General features: G+C 39.8%; 1 protein-coding gene across 6 annotated transcripts in view; it reads right to left on the reverse strand.

Annotated features, from left to right (window-relative positions):
* The window catches only part of Ezh2 (enhancer of zeste 2 polycomb repressive complex 2 subunit), a 60,940-nt gene that overhangs the window by 15,437 nt on the left and 20,764 nt on the right, over positions 1-24,739 (reverse strand). For 2 of the 6 annotated variants that reach the window (XM_038319874.2, XM_038319872.2), the window contains exons 2-8: positions 21,209-21,332; positions 20,194-20,295; positions 5,741-5,857; positions 3,514-3,634; positions 2,633-2,773; positions 995-1,100; positions 324-487 (exon numbers count right to left, since the gene is read on the reverse strand). In XM_038319874.2, coding sequence (XP_038175802.1) covers positions 324-487; positions 995-1,100; positions 2,633-2,773; positions 3,514-3,634; positions 5,741-5,857; positions 20,194-20,295; positions 21,209-21,325 — 868 coding nt within the window. In that variant the 5' untranslated portion in view covers positions 21,326-21,332. Of the gene's footprint in view, positions 1-308; positions 488-994; positions 1,101-2,632; positions 2,774-3,513; positions 3,635-5,740; positions 5,858-20,166; positions 20,296-21,208; positions 21,333-24,739 lie in introns of all 6 variants that reach the window. The other 4 variants (XM_038319873.2, XM_038319869.2, XM_038319871.2 and 1 more) reach the window with 3 other exon arrangements.

The following is a 24,739-nucleotide window of genomic DNA, read 5'->3' on the forward strand; positions in this document are numbered from 1 at the left end:
AAAAACTTATTCAGAAATATCTGATATTTTTCTGAGCTGTGAGTTCCTTTACCATCAGAACTTCACTAGATAACAGCCTTGTGAAGAGTCATTGCCCTGCACTCCAAGTTCATGGGAAGCAATAACTGGAATTAAATGTGTACAAAATATGTCAGAGGAATCTTCTATCAAGGTAAAAATAACAATACAGGGATGTAACATATTTCTCAACCTTTACTACAGATATATCAGTACATTATAGTTGCGATAAATGACAAAACTTGCTTTAATACATATTTCAACAACAAAAATAGAAAATGAAAACGTACAATAATTGCACTTACGATGTAGGAAGCAGTCATACTTAAAACATCGCCGACAGAAAAGTGTATGAAATGAATGTAAGCTCTGCTCCCTCTGAACAGACTTAGCATTTGGCCCGTCTATGTTTGGGGTGCATTCAGGAGGCAGAGCACCCGGGAGCTGCTGCTCGGTGAGTTCTTTGTATCTGACAACAAGCGAAACACATAAGTAAAGCAGGAAGAAAAATCACTTTTTAAAAATAAAATTTCAAAAGGTTTCCATGGGTTTGATTTTTAATGTTTACCTTAGCTAAAACACAACAAAAAAAATATGTAACGCATAGCAGTCTTTACTTACACAAAGAACCAGTCATGGTATTGTGCATGACAAAGCAAGAATCGAGCTATTAATACAACTCAGGCACACCACAGAAGAGGGTATTATATTAAAATATAAAAATCTCTGCCAGTGCCCAGAAATGGTTTGCTACAATAAACTAATGCAAACTGTACATGAACACTCATGTGTACTTATTATAACACACAGTACAAGAATGGGGTGTAGGTGTATACGAGAGACTGGACTTGAAATAGCACGTGAGCTGTAAACTATGGGATGGCTCATCAGACACAGTAATTCCATTTAGAATAAACCAAGATGATGCATTACATGCAAGACTGCCCATATTTTTCTTTTTTAAAATCTTACTTACTTTTCTTTAAGTTCTTCTGCTGTGCCCTTATCTGGAAACATTGAGGAAATAGCTTCAAAAATTTTATCAGCAGGGAACTTCCGAGGCGGGCAATGCTCTTTATTATCTAAACAGTGAGTTGTGATGAGGGAGGTGAAGGAAACAAGTTTCAATCATTTTCTCAATAAAGCTGATTTTCTAAGAAACTATCAACTTTGGTTCATTTTGGGGGAGGCTGGGGAAGAAGACAAAGACTATGTAGCTCTAGTTGGACTGCAACCAGGTAGAACAGGTTGACTTCAAACTTTTGGTGATTATTTTATTATTTTTAGTGTGTGCACCATGTGCATGTGTGAAGGTCAGTGCTCCTCTTCTGCAGCGGGATTCGAGCTCAAGTCATCAGGATTTGCTCAACAAGCACTCTTACCCGATGATCATCTCGCCAGCCCCCTTTTCTATTCTAGTGTCTCTAGCTACGACTGGCTGGGGTTTTTGTTTTGTTTTGTGAGGGAGGTTTGCCTAGGGTAGCCCAAGATGACAGAAAACTCACTACATAGCAGAGGATGACCTTGAACTTCAGACTCTCCTGCCTTCACTCTCAAGGGCTGAGATTTTAGGCACGTGCCAACAAGCTCTATCACTTCCTTCTAATGGAAAAGCCTGTGGAATATTTGATGAACAAACATAAAATTCGTCTTAAGAGCTCTGGAAGACAGAACCCTGAGATTTTGATTATTTGCAACTAACAGCTTTGTGTCAGAGACGATCACTAATCTCACTAATCCACTTTCAGATCGCCAGCAGCATGCAGAACTTTGCGATCATCCAGTTGATCATTAAGGTGTGTTTCTGTTACAAGAATCCATGCCTTTTGAAATCGCACTTCTCCCCTAAATTCTACTATGCTTTTAATACTAGGCTTGTTGAGAGAACACTGTTATGGGCTCTGCCATAGGACAGACTGTTTTCTAACAATCCGTAACAAGCACACAGGCAATAGTATAGCTCTGGAGTCAGACCTAGGTCATCACCTTGGAGTGCAGGGTTCTACTTCCCACTATTGCAATCTTCAGTAGGTTTCTTAGCTTTTAGCCTCTCTAAACCCATTTCCAGTATATAATGGATCTGATAACAATACCTGCATTATAGAGCTGTGGAAGGGTAAGTGAGCTGGTGAATATGAAGTCAGCATACAACGTACATAATATATGATGCTATTATAAAGATGACTATGATAATTGATCAACAAATTCCAAAAGGATTATATTCCTTTGCCTGGCAAAGGAAATTATGAAGCTCCAATGGAGAACGAAATGCTGCAAAGAATATATTTGATTATGCTACTAAGATGTAACATTTAACAAAGCCAGCAGTAGTGGCGCACACCTTTAATCCCAGCACTCGGCAGGCAGAGGCAGACGAATATCTGTGAATCTGAGGCCAGCCTGGTCTATGTAGGTACCACAGTGTATACTCATGTGAAGATATGAGGGCAACTTAGGAGAGTCAGTTCTTTTCTTCCACAGTGTAGGTTCCCAGGGATCAAACTCAATTCATCAGCTTGATGGTAAGCACCTTGACCCACTGAGCCGTCCACTAATGCCACACATTTATTTTAAGTGATGGAAGGCCCATACAGAAACCTAGTATTAAACATACCATCTTGACTGTCCTCTAGATCTTTCTGCTTTTCTTCTCTTTCATCCGGGTCATCTCCATCATCATCATCGTCATCATCATTGTATTGGCCAAGAGCATTTACCAACTCCACAAAAATTTCATCATTTATAAATCCACACTCTAAGGGTCAGGAAGAAAAAGAGGGGAAAGGGTAACTGACACAAGATTACGTGTGTTTCCTCATCTGGAAGGACAGCCGTCGCTGTCAGCACAGCACTGTAATGTGGGGCAGATAAGGCCAATCAGGACCATTTCACAGCCAGCAGAAAACAGTATCTATCCTTAGCATCTACTGCTCTCTCAGGAATCACCCCAGCCCAGACGGCACAGAGCCCACTACTCGCCTAATCTTTAGGACCTGTGGCTTTAGCCTTCTCTGCCCACTTCAAACCTTATTTTCTACTATAATATGACCATATCTCCCTTCTCATAGATATCAAGGGAGCCTCCTGCACACAGAAACCTGAATTCAGGATTCTGATGACTCACTCAATTTCAGGAGCTACGGCAGCCCTGACAAAAGGCATTTTGAGAAGGGAGGTTTTCTGAAGCACACATCCCATAAATAGAACCTTAAACCTAATTAATTTTACTATTTAAAGCTTACCAAATACACAGACTCCATTCCTATAAAATCTACATGTCACTGCTACAGTTCATAACCAGTTACTGATGGTTACCAAGTAGCAAATAAGATCTTCCAATGGAAAAACGCTAAAAATGTAGGTCTGCAAGCCCAGGCTACCCCTTTATAGTCAAGCACAAAAATTATTACAATTTTTTTTGCAAGCCCTATGCTTAAGAAACCAAGCATTGCAAGTCCTTAGCAAAGCTTCCAAGAGAATATACATATAGCTCACCTCTGTCTCCATGAACTTTTCCATCATAATTTTTTATTAGTTCTTCAATGAAAGTGCCATCCTGATCTAGTACTTCATCTCCCATATAAGGAATGTTATGTAAAACAGTTTCATCCTCCACCTAAAATTAAAAAAAAAATTAAAACCAGGTGTATTCTAATTATTGAAATATTTTTAAAACTCATTGCAAGGGCCAGAGAGATGGCTCAGCAGGTAAAGACACTTGCTGCCAAACCTGACAACCAGATTTCACTCCACAGACTCATATGACAGGAGAACTAACTCCCAACAAGCTGTCCTCTGACTTCCACACATTTGCCGTGCTACCCAGATACAGACACATATACATACGTGTACACACACACACACACACACACAATTTTAAGCCCTCAATGTGAGGAGTACTGCAAATATAGCTCATTAAATGGGAGACATTTGTTCAGCATGCTGAAAACCAAGCTCAATTCCCAGTACCACACACAAAAGTCAATGAATAACTAAGAACAGTATTTTCCAAAAGCACTGTGCTATAACTGTATTTATTCTCACATGTAATCTTCCCTTTAAGAACCTCTAAGAGCTGAGCGGTGGCACACGTCTTTAAACTCAGCACTCAGGGAGACAGAGGCAGGCGGATCTCTGTGAGTTCGAAGTCAGCCTGGTCTACAGAGTAAATTCCAGGACAGCCAGAGCTACACAGAGAATTCCTGTCTTGAAAAATCAAAGGAATGGGGTGGGGGACAGAGAACCTCTAAGAAAGAAAACTGCTGCAGGTTACATGAGACAGGACGATTAATAAAAAACCAGAGACAGATACCCGGGTTCAACCTAAAGGTCAGAAAAGCAAAACAGTCAGCCACTATCTCAGTTTGAAATAGCGATCCTGCCTCCAAGAATTTCAGATGAGACTGTCTGAGACCTGTCTCCTCCTGATTTATAGTCTTCTCTAGTGCTGGGATTAAAGGAGTGCACCACTACCACCCGGTTTCTATGGCAAACTAGTGTGGCTACTAAGATTAGATGTGTGCCACCACTGCCTGGTCTGTAAGGCTGACGAGTGTAGCAGCTTTATGATCTTCAGGTAAGCTTTATTTATTAAAATACAAATGAAATATCACTGTAATAGCAAGTTTAAAACATTCTTATTGCAGATATTGAAATGGAAGGCATCTATACTAAAACTGATGAATGTGACTTATAAAATAAACTATAATCATCAAAAAAGTAAAGGGTTATTGACTTCATTTGATGATCTAGGAGGTAAGGTATTCAATACAATAAAACTCTAAGCAATACTGCGGTAGACTGAATGAGAAATATACTCCATAGATTCATATATTTGGACACTTGGTCCCCAGGTGGTAGTGGAGGTGCAGCCTTACTTGGAGAAGCATGTCACTGGGTACAGGGTTTTAGAATTCCATAGCCTTACTTCACTTCTAATTCTTTCTCCCTTTCTGCCCACCTCGTCTCTGCTTTGTAATTCAGTTGAGGATATGATCTCTCAGTTTCTTGCTCTGGCCATCATGCCTCTGCCTGCCATTATGGAATCTTACCACTTCTGGAAACATAAGCCCAAGTAAGTCCTTCCTTCTATAAGTTGCTTGGGAATTGGTGACTTATCACAGCAACAAGAAAATAACTGATACAGATATGAAACAGAGTATCAATGATCCTGTTATAAAGTTTATGTCAAAATGGTTTATGCTTCATTCTATTTCCATTAAGAATTAAATTAGCATTTTATTACCAAAGTTTGGACCAGTGTTCTTTGCTATGCAGACCAGGCTGGCCTCAAACTAACATAAAGGGGTGCCACCATCTCTTAACTGTTCCTTAAACTAACATGAAGAGATGCCACCATCTCTTAACTGTTCCATAAACTAACATAAAGGGATGCCACCATCTCTCAACTGTTCCGTAAACTGTTTGATGACAAGCTCTCAGTTAACAAAATGGAGTCAGGATGAGGTCACAGAACACTGCATTTTTAAAGAATAAAAACTATAAACTCCATCTTTTAATGTGTTTACTTCTACTTTTGTTGTGGAGAATGTAGGAAAAGGAGATTAAACAGTTTTCAACTATTATTTTTTAAAAATCACTCCAAGTGATATCATTTTGGTAGCTTTTAAAAATTATTTTATCTTTATCACCATGACAAAAATTAACATGTTTCTTATTAAAGTACATTATCAAACAGACAGAAGCTATATTACTTACATACCATAAAATTCTGCTGTAAGGGTGACCAAGAATACATTATGGGCACCGATGCAACTGCATTCAGGGTCTTTAATGGGATGACTTGTGCTGGAAAATCCAAGTCACTGGTCACTGAACACTAAAAAAGAACACAATAAAATTTCCTCTTAAAAATACAAAGATCAACCTTACGCTACAGTCATACTGTGAACAGACACTGAGTTCTTAAGTAGCTTGGAACAAGATTTTTACCTAAGATGGAAAGGCTCATAAAATCCAAAAAGAATTCTCTTTTTTCTCAAGGTGAAAACATCTTTAGAATTTGCAAGTTTTAAAAATCCCTCCAGCTTTTCTCATACTTACCATTAACAGTTAGGATCAAGAACCATTTTCATATTAGCCTCAGAAATCTAATCTGCCGCTGCAAACTTTCTCTAAAAACTTGAGCTTATATTAAATTCTGACTACCCAACCATATAGAATAGAGTATAATATATATACCAACTGTGTACTTAAATCATAAGATTAAGAATGTTACATTGAACTTTGTTTTTTTTGAGACAGGGTCTTGTTATTGAACTCAATGTGTAGACCAGGCTAGCCTTGAACTCACAAAGATCGACCTGCCTCTGCCTCTTGGAATACTAGACTCGGCACATTAACCTTTCTTTTTGATTTGCATATATCTTTTTTGTGTTTGTTTGGGCTTTGAGACTGTCACATTATACAGATCAGGCTGTCCTCAAATTCACAGTCCTTCTTCCTCAGCTTAGAACGCTAGGGTCACAGGCGGACATCATCATGTGTGTCTGACCTTTCTTATCTTTATCTTCTTTTCTGTAAAATGCCATCCTTCATATTATCAAATAATACATTAAGAGTAACAGATTTAAGTTTCAATTGCAAAACATATATTGTAATCATTTTTTATAATCTCTAACTGTTCTTATGAAAAGCACTACATTGAGCACAGTAAATGTCTCCCCATAGTTCTTATTATAACACTTTTAGGATATACTTATTATAAGACCTACTTTGCAGTGAGAAGTACAGGTAAAGAAAACACAAGTAGTTTGCCCAAGATCACACATACAGCTGTGACATGAACACAAGTCTGACTGTGGTACTACTGCTCTGACCCACTACACGCGTGCCATGATACTTCACCTGTATAATGCTTACACCTTCTGGTCCCTTGAAATGCCATTTTATATCATCTATGATGATAATGATTTAATGTTAGATTTCTGAGGCAGCGTAAAAAGACAGAATTTGATAGACAGAACTGTTTATTATTGCACACAGAGGGGGACAGCTTCTCTTGAGGGGTCCGTCAGGGACAATTCTAGGTGTGGGGTGAGGGGCTTGAGTGAGGGAACTGGCCACGTCTCTCCTTCCTAAGACTGTCTGCCCAAGTCCAGACGGACTGCACAACTGTAATCTCACAGGAATCCTGTTTCAGCACTGAGGCGCTGTCAGACTTCATAGCACACTATTTCTCCTGTAGCAGAGGAAAAACTGCCAATTAAACTGTGATGGAACGCTTTCTTATCACAGTGACTTTAATATGTTCCGCTAAAACTGTTAAAATCTTTGCAACTTTGATTCTAACACATGGTACAAGTCTGTTCTAACAACCATATTACTTTCCATCCTGGTGAGGACTCCATCTTTTCTTAGAATTCTGTTCTCAAGTGTCAAGTCCCCAAAGCCATCATAAAATACCCTATATATGTATTGATGATCTATAACTAATAAAAATAGAACAGAATAAAAGGGACCCATATCAGTCACATATGTACTCGCACATATACAGAGTCCGTGTCTGAGTTTTATATAGTGTGTTTCCAAGTCAGCAAGATCAGAAACGGATGGCACACAGGCCATGAGCCCTCAGCTCTACACAGCTACTGGGTTACTCTGACTATCACAGTGTTCACTGCCAAAGATGACCTCTTCCTGACTGGAGCTGAAGAAAGACAGCGCAGCTCCAAACAACTGCAACTGTGATGTCTACTTGACGCGCTTTCCAAAGGGCAAAGGCAAAAGTAACAGTAGAGAAGCTCAAAGTCAAGTCAATAAGGTGGGAATGACTTGCTAATGTTCTCTTCCTGCTAAATGGCTTCACATACAGATCTTTGTCCCTCCATTCACCAAAAACAACAGCTAGTAGTAAAATTTATTGAACACATACTATGTTCCAGCCACTGTACTAAGTTACTGCTTATATACACGATCATAAAAAGCTTTCATTATGACTTTACAATAAAATTTTAGTATCATGATCCAGGGGCCAGAAGTCAAATCTTCCTTAAAAAAAAGTAAATTTAGAAGACAGGATTAAAAGCTAAATCTAACTGCAACATCCAAGAACCTCTCATGACCACAGCCTACGGTGTCTGCTGCACGGAGCGGACAGCCAAGGTCACAGGCATCTCTTCAGTCCCCCACCTCTTACTCCACTAGCACAGCTTCCTTTCCTTCACCCTAATCAGGTAAATTTAGGTATGGAAGTGGTTATAATTTTATTCTTAATTTTATTTACTTCTTTAAAAAGTTATTGATGTTTATTTTATATTTGGTGGTGATAAACTAATTCTGAGGCTTTAATTCTACACAGCTGCTCTTTTAAAGCTTAAAGAGACAGGTTAGCTCTCCAGCTCTGACTTACCTGTTTTAGCTTGTGAGTCCAAGCTCACACATAGACAGTTAAATATTCTTTTCAACCTCTAGATGGGGGATAACGGCTTTGCAGAAAACTCCCTGGATATACTAAATAAATGAAAGCTAGGTAGACCATAAACAGAACTGACAAGCAGAGAAAACAGGAAGGCATGGGCTACAGCATAAATTACCACACCTCCAGTGCCATATCTCTGCCATATTACAGGCACCCATCACTTCAGTTCTGCGTTATCCACAAGCCCTCAAGGGGTGAAACCTAAGCTCTGTAAGGGAAAAAGTACCTGAGGGAAAAAGAACGGTTTTCCCTCTCTGCCTCAGAATAACTCTCAACACAGCATCTCAAACAGGTTTATGGAATCCCAGACTGAGCCTGCTGACTGTCCCTAACAGAAAGTTCACCTATGTGGAAAACTGACCTGAGCTCTGCAGCACCTCGGGATCCTACCCCACACTTAGCCACTAACCATGCTATAAGCATACTCATCTCCCTTATGAAATGATCCTGAAATGCCACAGCATTTGCAAGTAAGACAAGTAAGGAAATGTTATCTGTGGATTTACAGGAAAATTACACAAAACTGCCAGCTACTTAGCAACTTTACCTTCTTTGAATCTTTCACACTCAACACTTTGAATACTTATAATTTAGCAAGCCAAAAACTATTGCAAGTCTCTGTAACATTTTTACCTGTTCAGCTGTGTCTCTAGGAGGCCTACTTTAGCAATTTGAATTTCTACTTCTAGTTGCAATTTCAGGATCACACAGGACATTGCAGACTACTCGCCAGCCATGGTGAAGACAGAAAACTAGTTCTATAGTTGCCACATTTTCAGAGAAACACAGCTCACTGCTAAGTAATAAGGCTCCTCTGAGCTTGGAGATTCACATCAACCAGCTGGTACAATAGGCAACTGTGTGGCTGGAGAGGGAAGTCAAGCCAAAAATAGTAGTTGTAGGAGTACACAACCAAACTGAGACTCTTGGCAGAAGAGTGGTTCCAAGTAAAAACTGTGTTATGGAAAATCGTAGAGGGAGTGCAGGTGAATGGCCTGCTGGGAAGGGAAAAAAATTAACACATCCTACTATGTGTCGGGCAGAGACTTTACTGAAGCTGACATTAAAATTCACCACTACCCTATGAGTAAATAGTCCCCATTTTAGGTAGGACACCCCAAAGGACAACAACAGCTACACCCATTGCACCTCTGAGTGATCTTTAGCCTGAGGCCAGTTAAGACCAGTCTCAAAAAAGTACATGGGAGTTATACCAACAGCTACTAAGTGTGTAATCATACATTCTTGGATACTCGACGGCTCATTTAATTAGTTCATGCTGAGACACAATGATCTGTCAACAGTTTCACACATACTTCTATTTCTCCAATGAAGAAGGTACAGGAAAGCGTTCATCCCAAAAGAAAATGTAAGCTACCATCAACTCTAGGAAGGCCATCAGCCAAGAAAAGAGGAGACCTCAGCTTCCATCAACCCTAAAGAGAAGCTGAAAATTATTTCTGAAACTACCTTGATTTTTCTCCAGGACTTAAGGAAAGAAAGGGAGCAAACCCAAGTTTTTGTGCCGTGTTTGTTGTTGTTATTGTTTGTGATAAGATGTCATGGTGTTCCTAGCTGACCTAGAACTTGCTTTGTAGACAAGGTATCCTTGAACTCAGAGATCTTCCTGCCTCTGGCTGGGTTAAAGCAATACACCAGCACATCTGGCAAACTCAAGTTTTTAATTGGCTAGGCATGCTGTTAAGAAATTCTGGTAAGGGCAGTATACATAATTTAAATTCAAGATTACTGTTAGGTGAAACAGGAAGAAAGATAGAAAAAACAGAATGTATTGTGTATCATGTATTAAGTAGACTCAATAGCAAACATGAGTTTCATTACCACTTTTAAGGACAAAGGAGGAGGAGAACTGAAGGAGACAGTCTTAAGAAAAACAAGTGTCTCTAACAGGAGAGGGTCAGAAATAAAAAGAATGGTCCTTACTTCTTCATGCAGGTATTTAATGAAAGCTAAGGAATAAACAGCAGTCCATTGCAGATGGTAAATTACTTCCATTTTTGATGTTACACATTAATGTCAAAGAGCCATTATAGACTGGAGACTCCCTTGTAACAAAAGGCTATTTATCTTGAACTTCTTTTTCATCTTATGTCACTTCTTACACTTATTCCTGGTAGGAACATACACAGCATTTCAGCGTGTGTGTTGGGTGAGAAGGTGTTTTTGTTGTTTTGAGACATGGTTACTGTATAGTCTGGACTGGCATAGAATTCTCTATGAGACAAGGCTGGCTTCAACCTTGCAATAATCCTTCTGCATCTGTTTCCTGAGTAATAAGATTATATGCAGCCTTTCAGGTGGATTAGTATGACAGTAATTCTTGATTGTCACCTTGAATTAACTAAAACCCAAATTAACTAAATTATTAACTAAAACTCTAATTAACTAAAACCCAAATGGCTTGGTACACCTGTGAGGGATTTTTTATTTATTAAATCATTTCAAGTGGGAAGACCCACTTCTAATCCTGATCTTTGAGGTATGAAGATACATCTTCAATCCAGATCTTTTGAATGGGAAGATCCACCTTTAATCTGGGCCACACATTCTGCTGGTAGCCTATATAAAAGACACAGAAGAAAACGTGCTCCCTCTGTCTGCTTGCCTTCAGATCCTTCACTGGCATTAGAACACTGGATTAAGTGTACACTGAAGACCAGCTGAAACATCTAGTCTCATGGACTAAACAACTACTAGATTTTGAACCTTCCATTGGTAGACAGCCATTGTTGGACTAGCTGGACCAGTCTTTAAGCCATGATAGATAGATAGATAGATAGATAGATAGATAGATAGATAGATAGATAGATAGATAGATAGATAGATAGATAGATTGATAGATAGATGATAGATAGATGATAGATAGATAGATAGATAGATAGATAGATAGATAGATAGATAGATAGATGATGGATGGATGGACAGATTCATTTACTCACTCAATCAGTTCTGGTCCACTAAAAAAAAAAAAAAAACCCTGAATACAGATTTTAGTACCAGAACAGGTTCTAGAGCAACAGAAGAATGAAGATAAATCTTTTAAGTATCTGGAATAGGCTTTCCACTTTGCCAACACCTATTACTGAAACCTCTCTAGTTACTGAAGCCTCTCCCCAATGCTCAGAGAGTACTGAAAGCCCAAGGTGTGAACTACTTTACAAACTTGGAACAAATGCATTTGATTGTCCTGATTCACCAAATGTGAAGGGAAATGGACTCAATAACTGAAGATAAAACGTTTGACATTTGTGGAAACTTAAGGAAAGTGATGATGGCAGTTGGTTGCCCCAGCATCTCTGCATAAGTTGACAAAGGAAAAGAAAGAGCATCATGATAACGCTAACCAACTTCTAACACCTCAGAATAAAGTTAAGGACAACAATGAACTCAGCTATAAAACTGAGCAGCCCTAGATGCATATACAGCCTAAAGTAGTGGTTCTCAACCTATTGGTCATGACCCCTTGGGGGGGGGGGGTCACATAGATATCCTGCATATCAGATACTTGCATTACGATTTCTTTCTTTCCTTTTTTTTTTTTTGGTTTTTGTTTGTTTGTTTGTTTTTGTTTTTCAAGACAGGGTTTCTCTGTAGTTTTGGAGTCTGTCCTGAAACTAGCTCTTGTAGTCTAGGCTAGCCTCGAACTCACAGAGATCCACCTGCCTCTGCCTCCCGAGTGCTGGGATTAAAGGTGTGCGCCACCACCACCCGGCTTGCATTACAACTTCTAAGAGTAGCAAAATTACAATTATAAAGTAGCAACCATAACATACATAAAGTAGAGCCACCATAACATGAGGAACTGTATTAAAGGATCATTATTAGGAAGGTTGAGAACCACTAGTCAAGGTTTCTATGTATGCTCTGGAAGAGAATCTTCTCACCAACAGCCACAGCTCAAATTGCAGAAAATCAAACTAAAGCCTTTATTATAAGATTGACTAAATTACAAAGAAAATTCAAATCCCAGCCTCAGAAAGTGTTAAAATTAAGGGCACTAATTGGTAAAGAATAAAATTTAACTTGGGATGTAGATGTGTGGAAGGATCTTATTGAAACTGAAAACTCTCAGATTCTAAATAGCTTATTTATCTCACCCAAGGAAGTAGTTTCTCCACCCTCAGTAGAAAAATGTACTCCCACTCCCAACCCCTGAAATTGTGCCTTTACAGTTTTACCTCAATGATCTATTAACTGTCTGATCCTGTGTCATAACTTAGTTCAAAGAGATTGTGATTGTCTGCCTCTTCTGCAAAATATCACATTGATTCACTATACTGATGACATCAGTGAAATTCTTAGGAGTCCAGTAGTGTGGGGCATGCAGATATTCCTTCTAAGGTGAAAGATAAGTTATTACACCTGGCCCCTCCTACCACCAAGAAAGAAGCACAATGTTTAGTGGACCTATTTGGATTCTGGACACAGCACATTCCACACTTGGGTGTGTTACTCTGGACAAGCTTTGAGTGGGCCTGGAACAGGAGAAACTCTTCAACAGATCTAGGCTGCTGTGAGGGCTGATCTACCAACTTGGACCATATGATCCAGCAGACCTGAGGGTATTTGAGGTATCAGTGGCAGATAAGGATGCTATTAGCTGCCTCCTATAGGTGAGTCACAGAAGAGACCTTTGGGATTTTGGAGCAAGGGTCTACCATCATCTGCAAACAACTATTCTCCCTTTGAGAGACAGCTCTCAGCCTGCTATAAGGTTTTAGTGGAAACTCAATGTTTGACAATGGGCCACTAAGTTACCATGTATCCCAAGCTGACCATCTTGAGCTGGGTATTATCTGACCCACCAAGCCACAAAGCAGGTCGTGAGCAGCAGCAATCCATTATCAAATGGAAGTGGCATATACATGATCAGGCCTGAGCAGGTCCTAAGGCACAAACAAGTTACTCAAGAAACTGTCCAAATGCCTACGGTTTCGTCTCCTGTTAGAATGTTGTCTGCTCCCAAGCATGCACATAAAGACTCATGGGTTGACTAAGGAAGAGAAGCCTAGTCTGGTTTACTGATGATTCGGCATGCTATGCAGGTACCACCCAGAAACAGACAGCTGCAGCATTAAAATCTGGGATAACCCTGAAAGATACTGGCAAAGGGAAATCTTCACAGTGGGCAGGACTTCAGGTAATACACATGGCCATATGCTTTGTTTGGAAGGAAAAATGGCCAGATGTACCACTCCTCACTAATTCGTGGGCTTTATCCAACGAAGTGGCTAAATGGTCAAGAATTTAGAAAGAGCACAATTAGATTAGTAAGAAAGACATCTGTGGACAGATCTCTCCAGATGGGTAAAGAATGGGAACATACTTGGAGTCCTATGTAAATGGTCATCAAAAGGTGACCAGTTGGAGGAGTTCAATAATCAAGTAGATGTCTTATGGACAGTCAGCCATTCCTGTCATTACCCAATGGACATATAAACAAAGTAGCCATGGTGTGACAGAGATGGGAGTTATACATTGGCTTGACAACATGGACTGCTACTCACAAAGCCCAAACTGGCTACAGCTGCTGTTGGATGCCAGATCTGACAACAGTGGACACCAACACTGAGCCCCAGATGTGGCACCATTCCCCAGGATGACCAGCTAGTGACCTGGGGGCAGGTTGACCACACATTGTCCGTGGAAAGGAAAATGCTTTGTTCTTACTGGAGTACATACTTATTCTGGTTATGGATTTGCCTTTCCTTTACCTAATGATTCTCCCAAAACTACCACCTATGGACTTTCAGAATGCCTTATCTGCTGTCTTAGTATTCCACACAGTATTGTTTCTGACCAAGGAACTCACTTTATAGCCAAAGAAGCGTGACAGTTGCCCAAGATCCTGAAATCCACCGATCTTACCATGTTCCCCACCTGAAGCAGCTGGCCTAATAGAAAGATAGAATAGCCTTTTGAAGACCAATAGAGCACCAATTAGGTGGCAGTAGTCTGGGGGGCTGGGGCAGAATTCTCCAGAAGATGCTATATGTTTTTAATCAGCATCCAATATTGGTACAGCTTTCCCAGCGTTAGAATTCATGGTTTCAGGAATCAAGGGGTGGAAAAGGAAATAGTTCCACTCACTATCGTCCCTAGTGATTCACCAGGAATTTTTGCTTCCTGTTCCCGTGACCTTAAATTCTGCTGGCCTAGAAATTTTGGTTGCAGAGTGGGAGTTCTGCCAGTAGACACAACAAATATCCCATTGATCTGGAAGCTCAGACATCTTCCTAGCCTCTTTAGGCTTTTGATGCCCTTAAAGCCAACAGGCTAAGAAAGGAATAGCAATGTTAGGGGAGGTGGTTGATCCAGATTACCAAGAGGTAATTGGATTGCTTCTCCACACTGAGGAAAGACTGTCTATAGTGCAGGAGACCCTTTAGGGCATATCTCTTGGTGCGACCATGTCCTGTGATTAAAGTTAATGGGAAACTACAACAAGCTATTCCAGGCAGGATGACAAAGGATCCTTCAGGAATGAAGATGGGTAACTCCTACAGAAAAGACCCAAGACCAGCTAAGGCTATTGCTGAGAGTGGGGAAAATACAGAATGAATAGTAGAGGAAGGTAATTATAAAAACCAGCTAAGACCACACAACCAGCTGCAGAGACATGGATTATAAAGTATACAGTAGTTCTGATGTATTTTGTTTAGAATGTGTTTGTAAAGATATCTGTATTTTCTTTCCTCAATTTAACATGTACTACAATATCAATTAAGAGAAGATCAGTGGTCATCAAATTTAAGTTTGAGATACTAAAAGACTGTCCCTCAAGGAACATAGCCACCTATTCTAAATTTATAATGTGTTTCTATGAGGGATAGTTACATTGTGCTAGATTTAATTATGAGCTAGTTATTGTTTTAATTTGGAAATTAAGCATGACATAAGGAGATATCATTGTGTGTCCAGTTGACAAGGGGTGGCCTTGTAATAGCTATTACTGGTGTCAACTTGACTACACATGAAATTAACTAAAATCCAAATAGCTGGGCACACCAATGAGGAATTTTTTTTCTTAATTAAATCATCTGAAGTGGGGAAATCCACTTCTAATCTGGATCTTTGAAGTAGGAAGATTCACCTTTAATCTGGGCCACACCTTCTGCGGGCAGCCTAAATAAAGGACATGGAAGAAGGAAGTTTACAGTCTCTGCCTGCTTGCTCTCACTCTCATTGGCAAGTCAATTCCTTCACTGATGTTAGAGTCTGCTTCTTTGGTATTCTGGTGTAAACCAGCTGAGACATTCAACCTCATGGACTGACTAATACTAGATTCTTGGATCTTCCATTGGTAGATAACCATTGTTGGACTAGTTGGACCACAGCTGTAAACTAGTCTAATAAATCATCCCTTTATATGAAAGACAGACAGACAGATTCACTATATAAGTTCTGTTCCTTAACACCCTTCCTTGCATCCCCTTCTTCAGAAGTTTAATCCTAAATGAAGGGTTCATAAACAACAAATCTAATCCTACAGTAAAATCCAAGACAGTCTGTTGGCTAAGGCCATGAGGTTAAACATATCCTTCATTATATGCTGTTCTGCTAAAAACCAGTTTTGTTGAAACATTCAAGATCACAAGCAGAGCATAGCCCTAAGACATAAACTACAAAATGCTCAAAACTCTAGGTGTTTTGGTGTATGTTTAAGCCCAGCACTTGATAAAGATAGAATAAGGTGTTCAAGGGTTCAAGGTCAGCCTGGGCTATGGAACCCTTTCCAAAACAAAAACCAAAACACAGGGGAAAAATAAAACACCAAAATGAGAGGAAAGCAGGCGTGAGGGGCAGGAGACAGATAGTGGGACAGCCAGTTTGGGCATTGTGCACATGCAGTCTCGAGAACCTACTTCAATAACGGTGCTGCGGACAGAAAACTAAACCATTACTACCACCGAAAGGAAAGAAACTAAAACCTCAACAGAGCATTATGTGAGTGTGGGCCACCTATAAGCTGTGACAGCAAACCTGTTTCAAAAACTAAACAAAGCAGAGCAGCCCCACTAAACATGAACAGGCAAGGCTGTCACAACTCCAGAGTGAGCTACACTTAGGTTCTGGTACAGGAGATCCTGCAGAGTTGGCTGCACAGATAATTAAGCGCTCTCTACTGTTGACTGACTAGTCAAAATAGTATTGAAGCAACTAGACAGCTCAACAAAAAGGTACACCCCACCTTCACTCACTGTTTTTGCCATGAAAATTCTTAATGGGTTAAATGGTTATTAAAATACAAAACCAAAAACCAAAAACTAAAAGATAGGTAATTTATAATCCTGAAGAATTTCTAAGTCCTTGAGGAATAAAAAAAAAAAAATCAAATTTAAAATATAACTAAATTTACTAGAGATGATAACAAAATGGAAAAATATGAAAGATGTGAAGAATAAAAAAACTACTATTTCGCCGGGCGGTGGTGGCGCACGCCTTTAATCCCAGCACTCGGGAGGCAGAGGCAGGCGGATCTCTGTGAGTTCAAGACCAGTCTGGTCTACAAGAGCTAGTTCCAGGACAGGCTCTAAAGCTGCAGAGAAACCCTGTCTCGAAAAAACCAAAAAAAAAAAAAAAAACAAAAAAAACTACTATTTCTAATCCAAATTGTATGAAAATCTCAATTAACTTAGGCCAGAGACCAAAGTAGTCAATTACAAAACAAACAGAGGAGGCGGAGAGATGGCTCAGTGGTTAAGAGCACTGGCACTCTTTCAGCAGACCCAGGTGGATCACAACCATCCCTAACTGATGTGGGATTTCTCTCTGTATGCTGTGATTACCATTAATGAATAAAGAAACTGCTTTGGACCTATAGTAGGGCAGAACTTAGGTGGGCGGGGAACTAAACTAAATGCTGGGAGAAAGAAAGGTGGAGTCAGTGAGAAGCCATGGAGCCACTGGATACAGATGCTGGGTATTTACCTGGTAAGCCAAAGCCATGTAGTAATATACAGATTAATAGAAATGGATTAAATTAATATGTAAGAGTTAGCCAATAAGAAGCTAGAGCTAATAGGCCAAGCGGTGACTTAATACAGTTTCTGTGTGATTATCTTGGGTCTAAGCTAGCCAGGCAGCAGGGAAGAACAGGAGGCCTCCTCCTACACCTAACTCCAGACCAAGAAATCCAACACCCTCCTCTGGCCTTCATGAGCAACAGACACACAAGTGGTGAACAGACATACATGGAAGCAAAACACCCATATATATAAAATAGAATTCTAAAAATACCATATAACAAAGACACATATATACATGGAGGGAGGGAGGGAGGGAGGGAGGAAGGGAGTTTTAAAAATGGGGCCTAAAGAGATGTCTCAGTGGTTAAGAGACTGCTCTTGAGAAGATCTAGTTTCAATTCTCATCATCCACATGGTGTCTCACAACTCTTTGTAACTCCAGTTCTAGGGAATCCCACATCCTCTCTGGATTCCTCAAAGCCACAGGCATGAACATGGTACACATACATGCAGAAAAGACCCTCAACTTCACTGAGTTAAGGCAAACTGTAACAACATGTATCTATCATACTAGCAATATCCTGTGTTGAAAATAAAGGCATAGAGACATTTCCATAAAAAGCTAGTATGAGTGAGACAGATGAGAGGGGATCATTTCTCCCTGGGGCACTAAGCAGGTGGCAAGTACTGGTTAAAATATGCTTAAAATCACTAGTAATGGGCCTCTAAAGTAGTTCTGAGGGTAAAAGCACTGTCATCAAATCTGATAAAGTCTACATGATAGAGACAGACAACTCCAACAAGTTGTCCTGACCTTCACAAATGTACACAAAAATAAATGAATAAATAAATAAAATGTAAAAAAAATAAAATGCATTCTTTCAAGAAATGCCAATAAATTGTTTCCTTAAAAAGCAGACAATTAAGAATAAGACAATCTGACCCCCTAATTGTCAGCTGTTGGGCAATCTTTGCTGCCTTGACAGTCTAAAACAAAAAGGACTGAGTAGAAAATCTAACGAATTACCCTTAATAGCAGTACCAGCTATCTAGGTCACACCTTGGACATCTTGAAATAACGATAGCATGATCACAGCTGATGGTCCTCACTCCCAAAGACAGCCTTAGCCAGATGTCTGAGGCAACACCAGACATTTTGCCATCACTTGCCTGGATGAACTGCAGCCAGTTTCATCTAGGCCAGAGAGGGATCACTTTCCCCAAGTATCTACCCAGGGACTACCTGGACTGTGGCTGGAGACTAGGCTCACACTACTGGTACAATACACAAACAGCGATTGGTGCTAAGAAGCAGGCTGGTGGTCCAAAACATGCCTGAGACTGATCCAAACACCCTTTCTTCAGCTATGTAAGCAGGTTATTCAGGCTCAGTGACTTGGCTAGGAGACATTCTCGTCTGCTATCTTCCCTGATGTTGTAACATTTTTAGTCCAATAAAGGCTTCTCTCAAATGGTCTTTCCTTGTCTAGTCTCAGTGGTGCAAGGTGAGCTGAAAACATGGAGAAAGCAGCAGCAGAAGCAGAGCAGCGCTGGCAGGGACTGCAGCAGTCACTTGGTTGGGCTGTAGACCCAGGGCAGTCTGCCTCTCCTGGGATTACGGCCAAGTACCACCACACCAGCTTTAAAACCTTGAGTTCTTATAATCTCAAAACTTGCAAGAAAAATGCTACTGTACTGAAGCTTAAGAACGTATCTGAGGACTGGGGTGCTGCAAACTGGTAGTGTTATTTTTAATTATGTGCATGTGGGTACATACACCTGAGTAGGGGTTCTTGAAGAGGCTCAAAGAAAGCTATGGAACCCCTAGAGTCCCAGAGTTACAGGCAACTGTGAGTCACATTACAGTGGTTCTGGCAGCTGAACCCTGCTCCTTCTTTTACTGCATGTATGTCTGTATGAGGATGCAAATTATGGCTTGTTTATTGTAATATGGTATATTTTAAAATTCTCATTGAATAATTACTTTAAAACACAAAGATGTTCCCCACTCATATACACTCATAAATAATCTACTACAATGGTATAATCTTAATTCCAAATTACTTCTTTTTCCTTTGGTTTCCATTTAACACCCTATACCAAGTCTTTCTACATAAAACAGGCACCTAAACAGAAATGCTCAACCTGAATGCTAATAATGACCTCTCTTCTGTTTAGACCTTTGCCATTCCCCCTCATCTCGCTGGCAGCATGCTTTGGTGAAATAATTACAGACCCTACCATAGGACTTTTGTTTGAGATTATAACCTGATGGTGATTAAGATCTACCTCACTCAGAAAAGAAAATACCTATCTCAACACTGAATTTTTTAAAATTCTCATAGAAGCCTTAGCCTTTAAACAAAATACATAAGTTTTCTGAGCTCATAAGTATGAAAAAAAGTTTGCTTTCCACATGGCTAATTTATATTAAGGAGACAAGGAGGAAAGCAATTGCAAGTTAGAAGGCTTTGCTCTGAATACTGAACTGATGAGCATTTCAGAGATTTGATTTCAAAGTTATTTTTAAGTCTAATATGCTTGGACACTCTGACCAGGAATTGCGAGCTATGTGACAGAAGGCTGCCATTCGTACACACTGAAACCAACAGCAATTAGAGACATCCAGGGACTTCTTCCCAATAAGCAATAAACATTCCAATAAGAAAAAAAAAACAAATGTGTGGATAATTATCATGACACGTTGTGTTCACCAACCTCCCTAGTCCCGCGCAATGAGCTCACAGAAGTCATGATGTGCACAGGTTGTATCCTTCGCTGCTTCCATTCTTGGTTTAAGGTTTCTGTTCTTTCCAAAATTTTCTGACGATTGGAACTAAACATAGTCTTTTAAAAACAAACAAAAAATGGTTCATTGTTACAACATAAAGCATCTCTAAAGCATGTTAAAAATCTAGTGAATCCTCAAAAGTACCATGACCGTGTCCTCAAATGGACACAGGCTGTGTACACTACACTACAGTTTCCCACACTCCAATAAATACAAAACACTGCCCCTCCTACTACTCCACTGTAAATGAGACGGGACAGGAAATTACTCCCATCCTCTTTGTTTAACTTTGTATTTCAGAAATCACAATGACTTTAGAAACACAAACAAATGTCTGTTTGGGCCCAGAGTCCTCACAAGCATTGCAAAGGTACACTGAAAAGACTAATTTCCAATCAGGCTAAATAATCCTTAGACTAAAGTATTTCTGGTACCATTAATGAGCATGATTTTTTTTTTTTTTGAGAAATCTCATGTATCCCATGCTGACCTCAAATTCATTTATATCCCATGATGATCTTTAACTTTTTTATGATTTTATTACATTGTAGATTCACGGGCCTGTACATGTATGTGCCACAGCACTTCTATGGAGGTCAGAGGACTTGTGTGACTTGGTTCTCTCCTTCCACCATGAAGGTCTCAAGATCAAATCAGGCCATTAGGCTTGGCAGTGAGTGTGTTTATCTGATGAGCCATCTCCTTAGTACAGTCTTGAACTTCTGATCCTCCTGCCTCTACCTCTCAGGTGCTGGGATTAGAGGCTACACCACTCCACCAAGCAGTCATAATGCCATTTTAATTAAGAAAGATCAAGGACCATAGCTTTCAAGTCTTCATTGACTTTACTGTATATATGATTGTAAATCTGACTGAAATGTATCATTTCAAAGAAGAACTATTAAACTTGGGGGGGTGAAGGAAACTAGTTTCAATTATATATGCAATTTTGTAAAAGATTAAAATTACCTTTACTTCATCAGCTCTTCTGAACCTCTTCAGTTGTCTCAGTCTCATGTACTCTGATTTTACACGTTTCCGCCAACAAACCGGTCCCTTCTCAGATTTCTTCCCAGTCTGGCCCATGATTATTCTAAAAGCAATGATTTCATATTAAAATCATTTATCCAATTTATTGAATAAGATTCTTTTAGTCCCAAGAAAGCTGATATCAACAAAACATTTTTACTGATATATTTGTAGAGAAATGCTTATGTGTTCTGCATGGTTAGATCTTGGAAATGTGTCATTGAATGATTTCATTTAATGACATCATTTTAAGCATATTTTTATTTATAAACAGTCTATCATCCTAAATATTAATGGGTTTACAGAAATGTGATCTCATTATAGAAATTATGTATATTATACCACAAGCTAGATTTTACTCCACAAAATTCACATTTTTAGAGAGAGAAAAAATGTAAAACATTAAGTTTTTAATTGTTAAAAGGCTATTATAGGGGCTAGAGAGATGGCTCAGTGACTAAAGGTACTGACTGCTCTCCCAGGGGACTCAGGCCAATTTCCAGAACCTACAGGCCGGCTCACACCCACCTTTAACTCCACTTCTAGGTATCTAACACCATCTTCTGGCCTCCTCAGGCTTCAAGCACACAATGGTGCACAGACATAACATGTAGGCAAAACACCCACATATACAAAATAAAATACATTTTTAAAAGCTATGATAGAAGCAGTGTGCAACTGAATCTTACTCCCAATATTCACAGACTTCACATTTATGGACTCAACAAATTTCTGTTCAAAAATATTCAAGAAAAAAATATTTCCAGAAAATAGGAAACAAAACAAAACTTGAATTTGTAACACACTAAGTACTATGCATTCCACACAAAAAATGAGGGTAAGCACACACTGCTATGGTCCAGCCACTCCACAGATCCCTAGCCAATTCCCACACATCACTCTGGCTCTATGGAGCCAGGTCTACAACGGTCACTTCTATAGTGAACATGTACAAACTTCCGGTAATTTCCCCTACTCAGTACTAAACAACAAACAGCAACAATTTACATCGTGTCTGCACTGTATCAGTTACAGTACACTACAGACAATCTGAAGTGCACAGATGTGCACAGGTTACGTCAATCATCTTGCCATTCTATATAAGGAATCCACGGGTTTCAGTGTCCAAAGGGCTACTACAATCAATCTCCTGCATACGTAAAAGGACCACCGCAGCTGCAAAAGGTGAGAGTGGAAAGGTGCGTTTCACACATCACTAAGGATAATAGGGGCAAATAAGGTGTGGTGGTGCTTGCCTTTAATCCCTTTAATTCTGGGAGGCAGAAACAGGCAGATCTCCGAGTTCAAGGCCAGCCTGATCTAAGTTAAGTTCCAGGACAGCCAGGGCTACACAGAGAAACCTTGCTTAGACGGACAGACCGACAGACGGACAGAGAGACAGAGGGAGACAGAGGGAGAGAGAGAAATCCTTTTCCACCACACACACATGAGACCACACTTCTTTCAAATCCTGTGATGGTGTCTGCTTCTTGTGCTACTTTTATTTACATGTAGGGTTTTGTGAGCAAGAGGAAAGAAAAACACAGCAAATGCAAAGTAAATGCTTCTACTTTATCTTTAGTTGTAGACTCTGAGCCAGTTATATGTCAATGGGGAAACTAATTATAGTTCAGACAAGTCACACATTCTAGAGCCTATACCTGAAGTCTAAACCAGTGTCCTTTTCTAGAACATTTTCTTATACAAGTATTAGAATCATACTGAATCTTCAAGAAATTACAAGAACATTTCTAGCTGTATAAAATTCTATGATTTTTCAAATTTATCTTGAAAGCAACAGGAAACCAGAACGCTGCATAAAAGGAGAGGAGAGGTGATTTACATTCTGAAAAGACGAGGCTTGGCAGCCATATAGAAACGGAAGAGGAGACAGAGGAACTGAGAGAGTTAACTGTGTGGCAGGCTAGATGCCACTACAGAGCAGTCCCTGGAGCCGAGGATACTAGTTTAGAACACACTGGAGACCAGAGAGAAAAGTGATCACTTAGTCCCCAGCTGGTTGGCACTAGAGGTGGAAGAAACTACGAGGTGGGAGTAGCTGGAGGAAGTCACTGGCTACAAGCCTTGAAAGAAAACTTTCTTTCCAGGCGTTTTCCTATTCTCTCAGCTTCTTGTCCATTAGAGGTGAAGAGCTGACTCCTCCACAAGTCCCAAATTCCACCAGTACCATATAACAGTTAAAATCATAATTTTCACTGGCCACTACCCCCACTGTAAATAAATTCCTCACTATCAAGAGCAGGGTTTTTACTCATTTATAAAATCTCAGAGACTGTCTCTGCATCTCGCAATAATGACTTAAAAACAAATGCAGGTTTATCAGTAATTTAAACTCAGAGTGAGTCACCTGTGTCTTATTAACACACCACTTGTAAGGGTTAGCTCTGCTGCAACGAAGAAAAGGAAGGATGGACATCCTGGACTATCTATGCAGAAGCCAGAAAGAAAAGAGGGAAGAAAAAGAGGAAAAGGGAGAGGAGAGGAGCAGAGGGGAGCGAGCGGAGGAGAGTAGAGGGGAGGAGAGGAAAAGGAAGGGGAAAGGACAAAGAAAGAAATGAAGAAAAAGGAAATGCGCCCAATTCCTAAGAAACCAGGAGAAAGGAGCATGAATCTCAGGGACACGTAGGATCCTGGCTGAGCTATTCTAATGATAATACTCAAGCCCTACCATCAAGCGAAGAGCAAAATCAATTTCAATAACTCAGTTATATGAGCTTTAAAAAAAAACATGCAACCTCTCCTCCCCACACACACAGACACACAAACTAACTACTTTGGGTTAGGCTTTCTAACCATCACAGATGGTATCTGACACTTAGTACTGAGACCATATATACAATTACACCAACTCATGTTGGGTGGCTTTTCAAAGCTTGTTGTGTTGCCATCATCACAAAGAACAGCTGAACAGTACCTCGGTTCTGCACCAGACGCTTCCTCCATTTTCCCTTTTTGTTCCATAAGGATGGAAGCCCCTGTGACGTGGTAAAAACACAGCTTTCTACCTCTAAGTGACCAGACAACACAAGCCCAGGGAGTCTATGCTTCCCAAGGAAATCAAGTGCAAACCACACCATGGAATATATATAAGCTTTGCCTAAAAGACACACCTGACTCTCCTTACCCAGCTGCCAACAACTAAGAGACTACAAGAACTGAAAAACAAAAGTAGTGCCCAAGCAGTACTGTGGCCCTTGATACCTTCTTTAAAGTCCTTGCTATCAAGACAGCAGTTATTATTTTCTCTTGCCTAGTAAATGTTTCTTTTTGTACTTGACTGGAAAACTGATACACAAACTACTTTCCGACTAAATTAGCAGCTTTAACCATGACTCTTAACTAAATATCAGGCTAAATAAGCTAAATAAGGTCAAATCCAAACCCAAAAAAAGTATGATTATAAGATTCTCCATGTTTTTCCTTTAAAAAATACTCTTTGGCTTTTCTGTG

The sequence above is a fragment of the Arvicola amphibius genome, chromosome 2 (assembly GCF_903992535.2).
Source record: "Arvicola amphibius chromosome 2, mArvAmp1.2, whole genome shotgun sequence".
NCBI lineage: Eukaryota > Metazoa > Chordata > Mammalia > Rodentia > Cricetidae > Arvicola > Arvicola amphibius.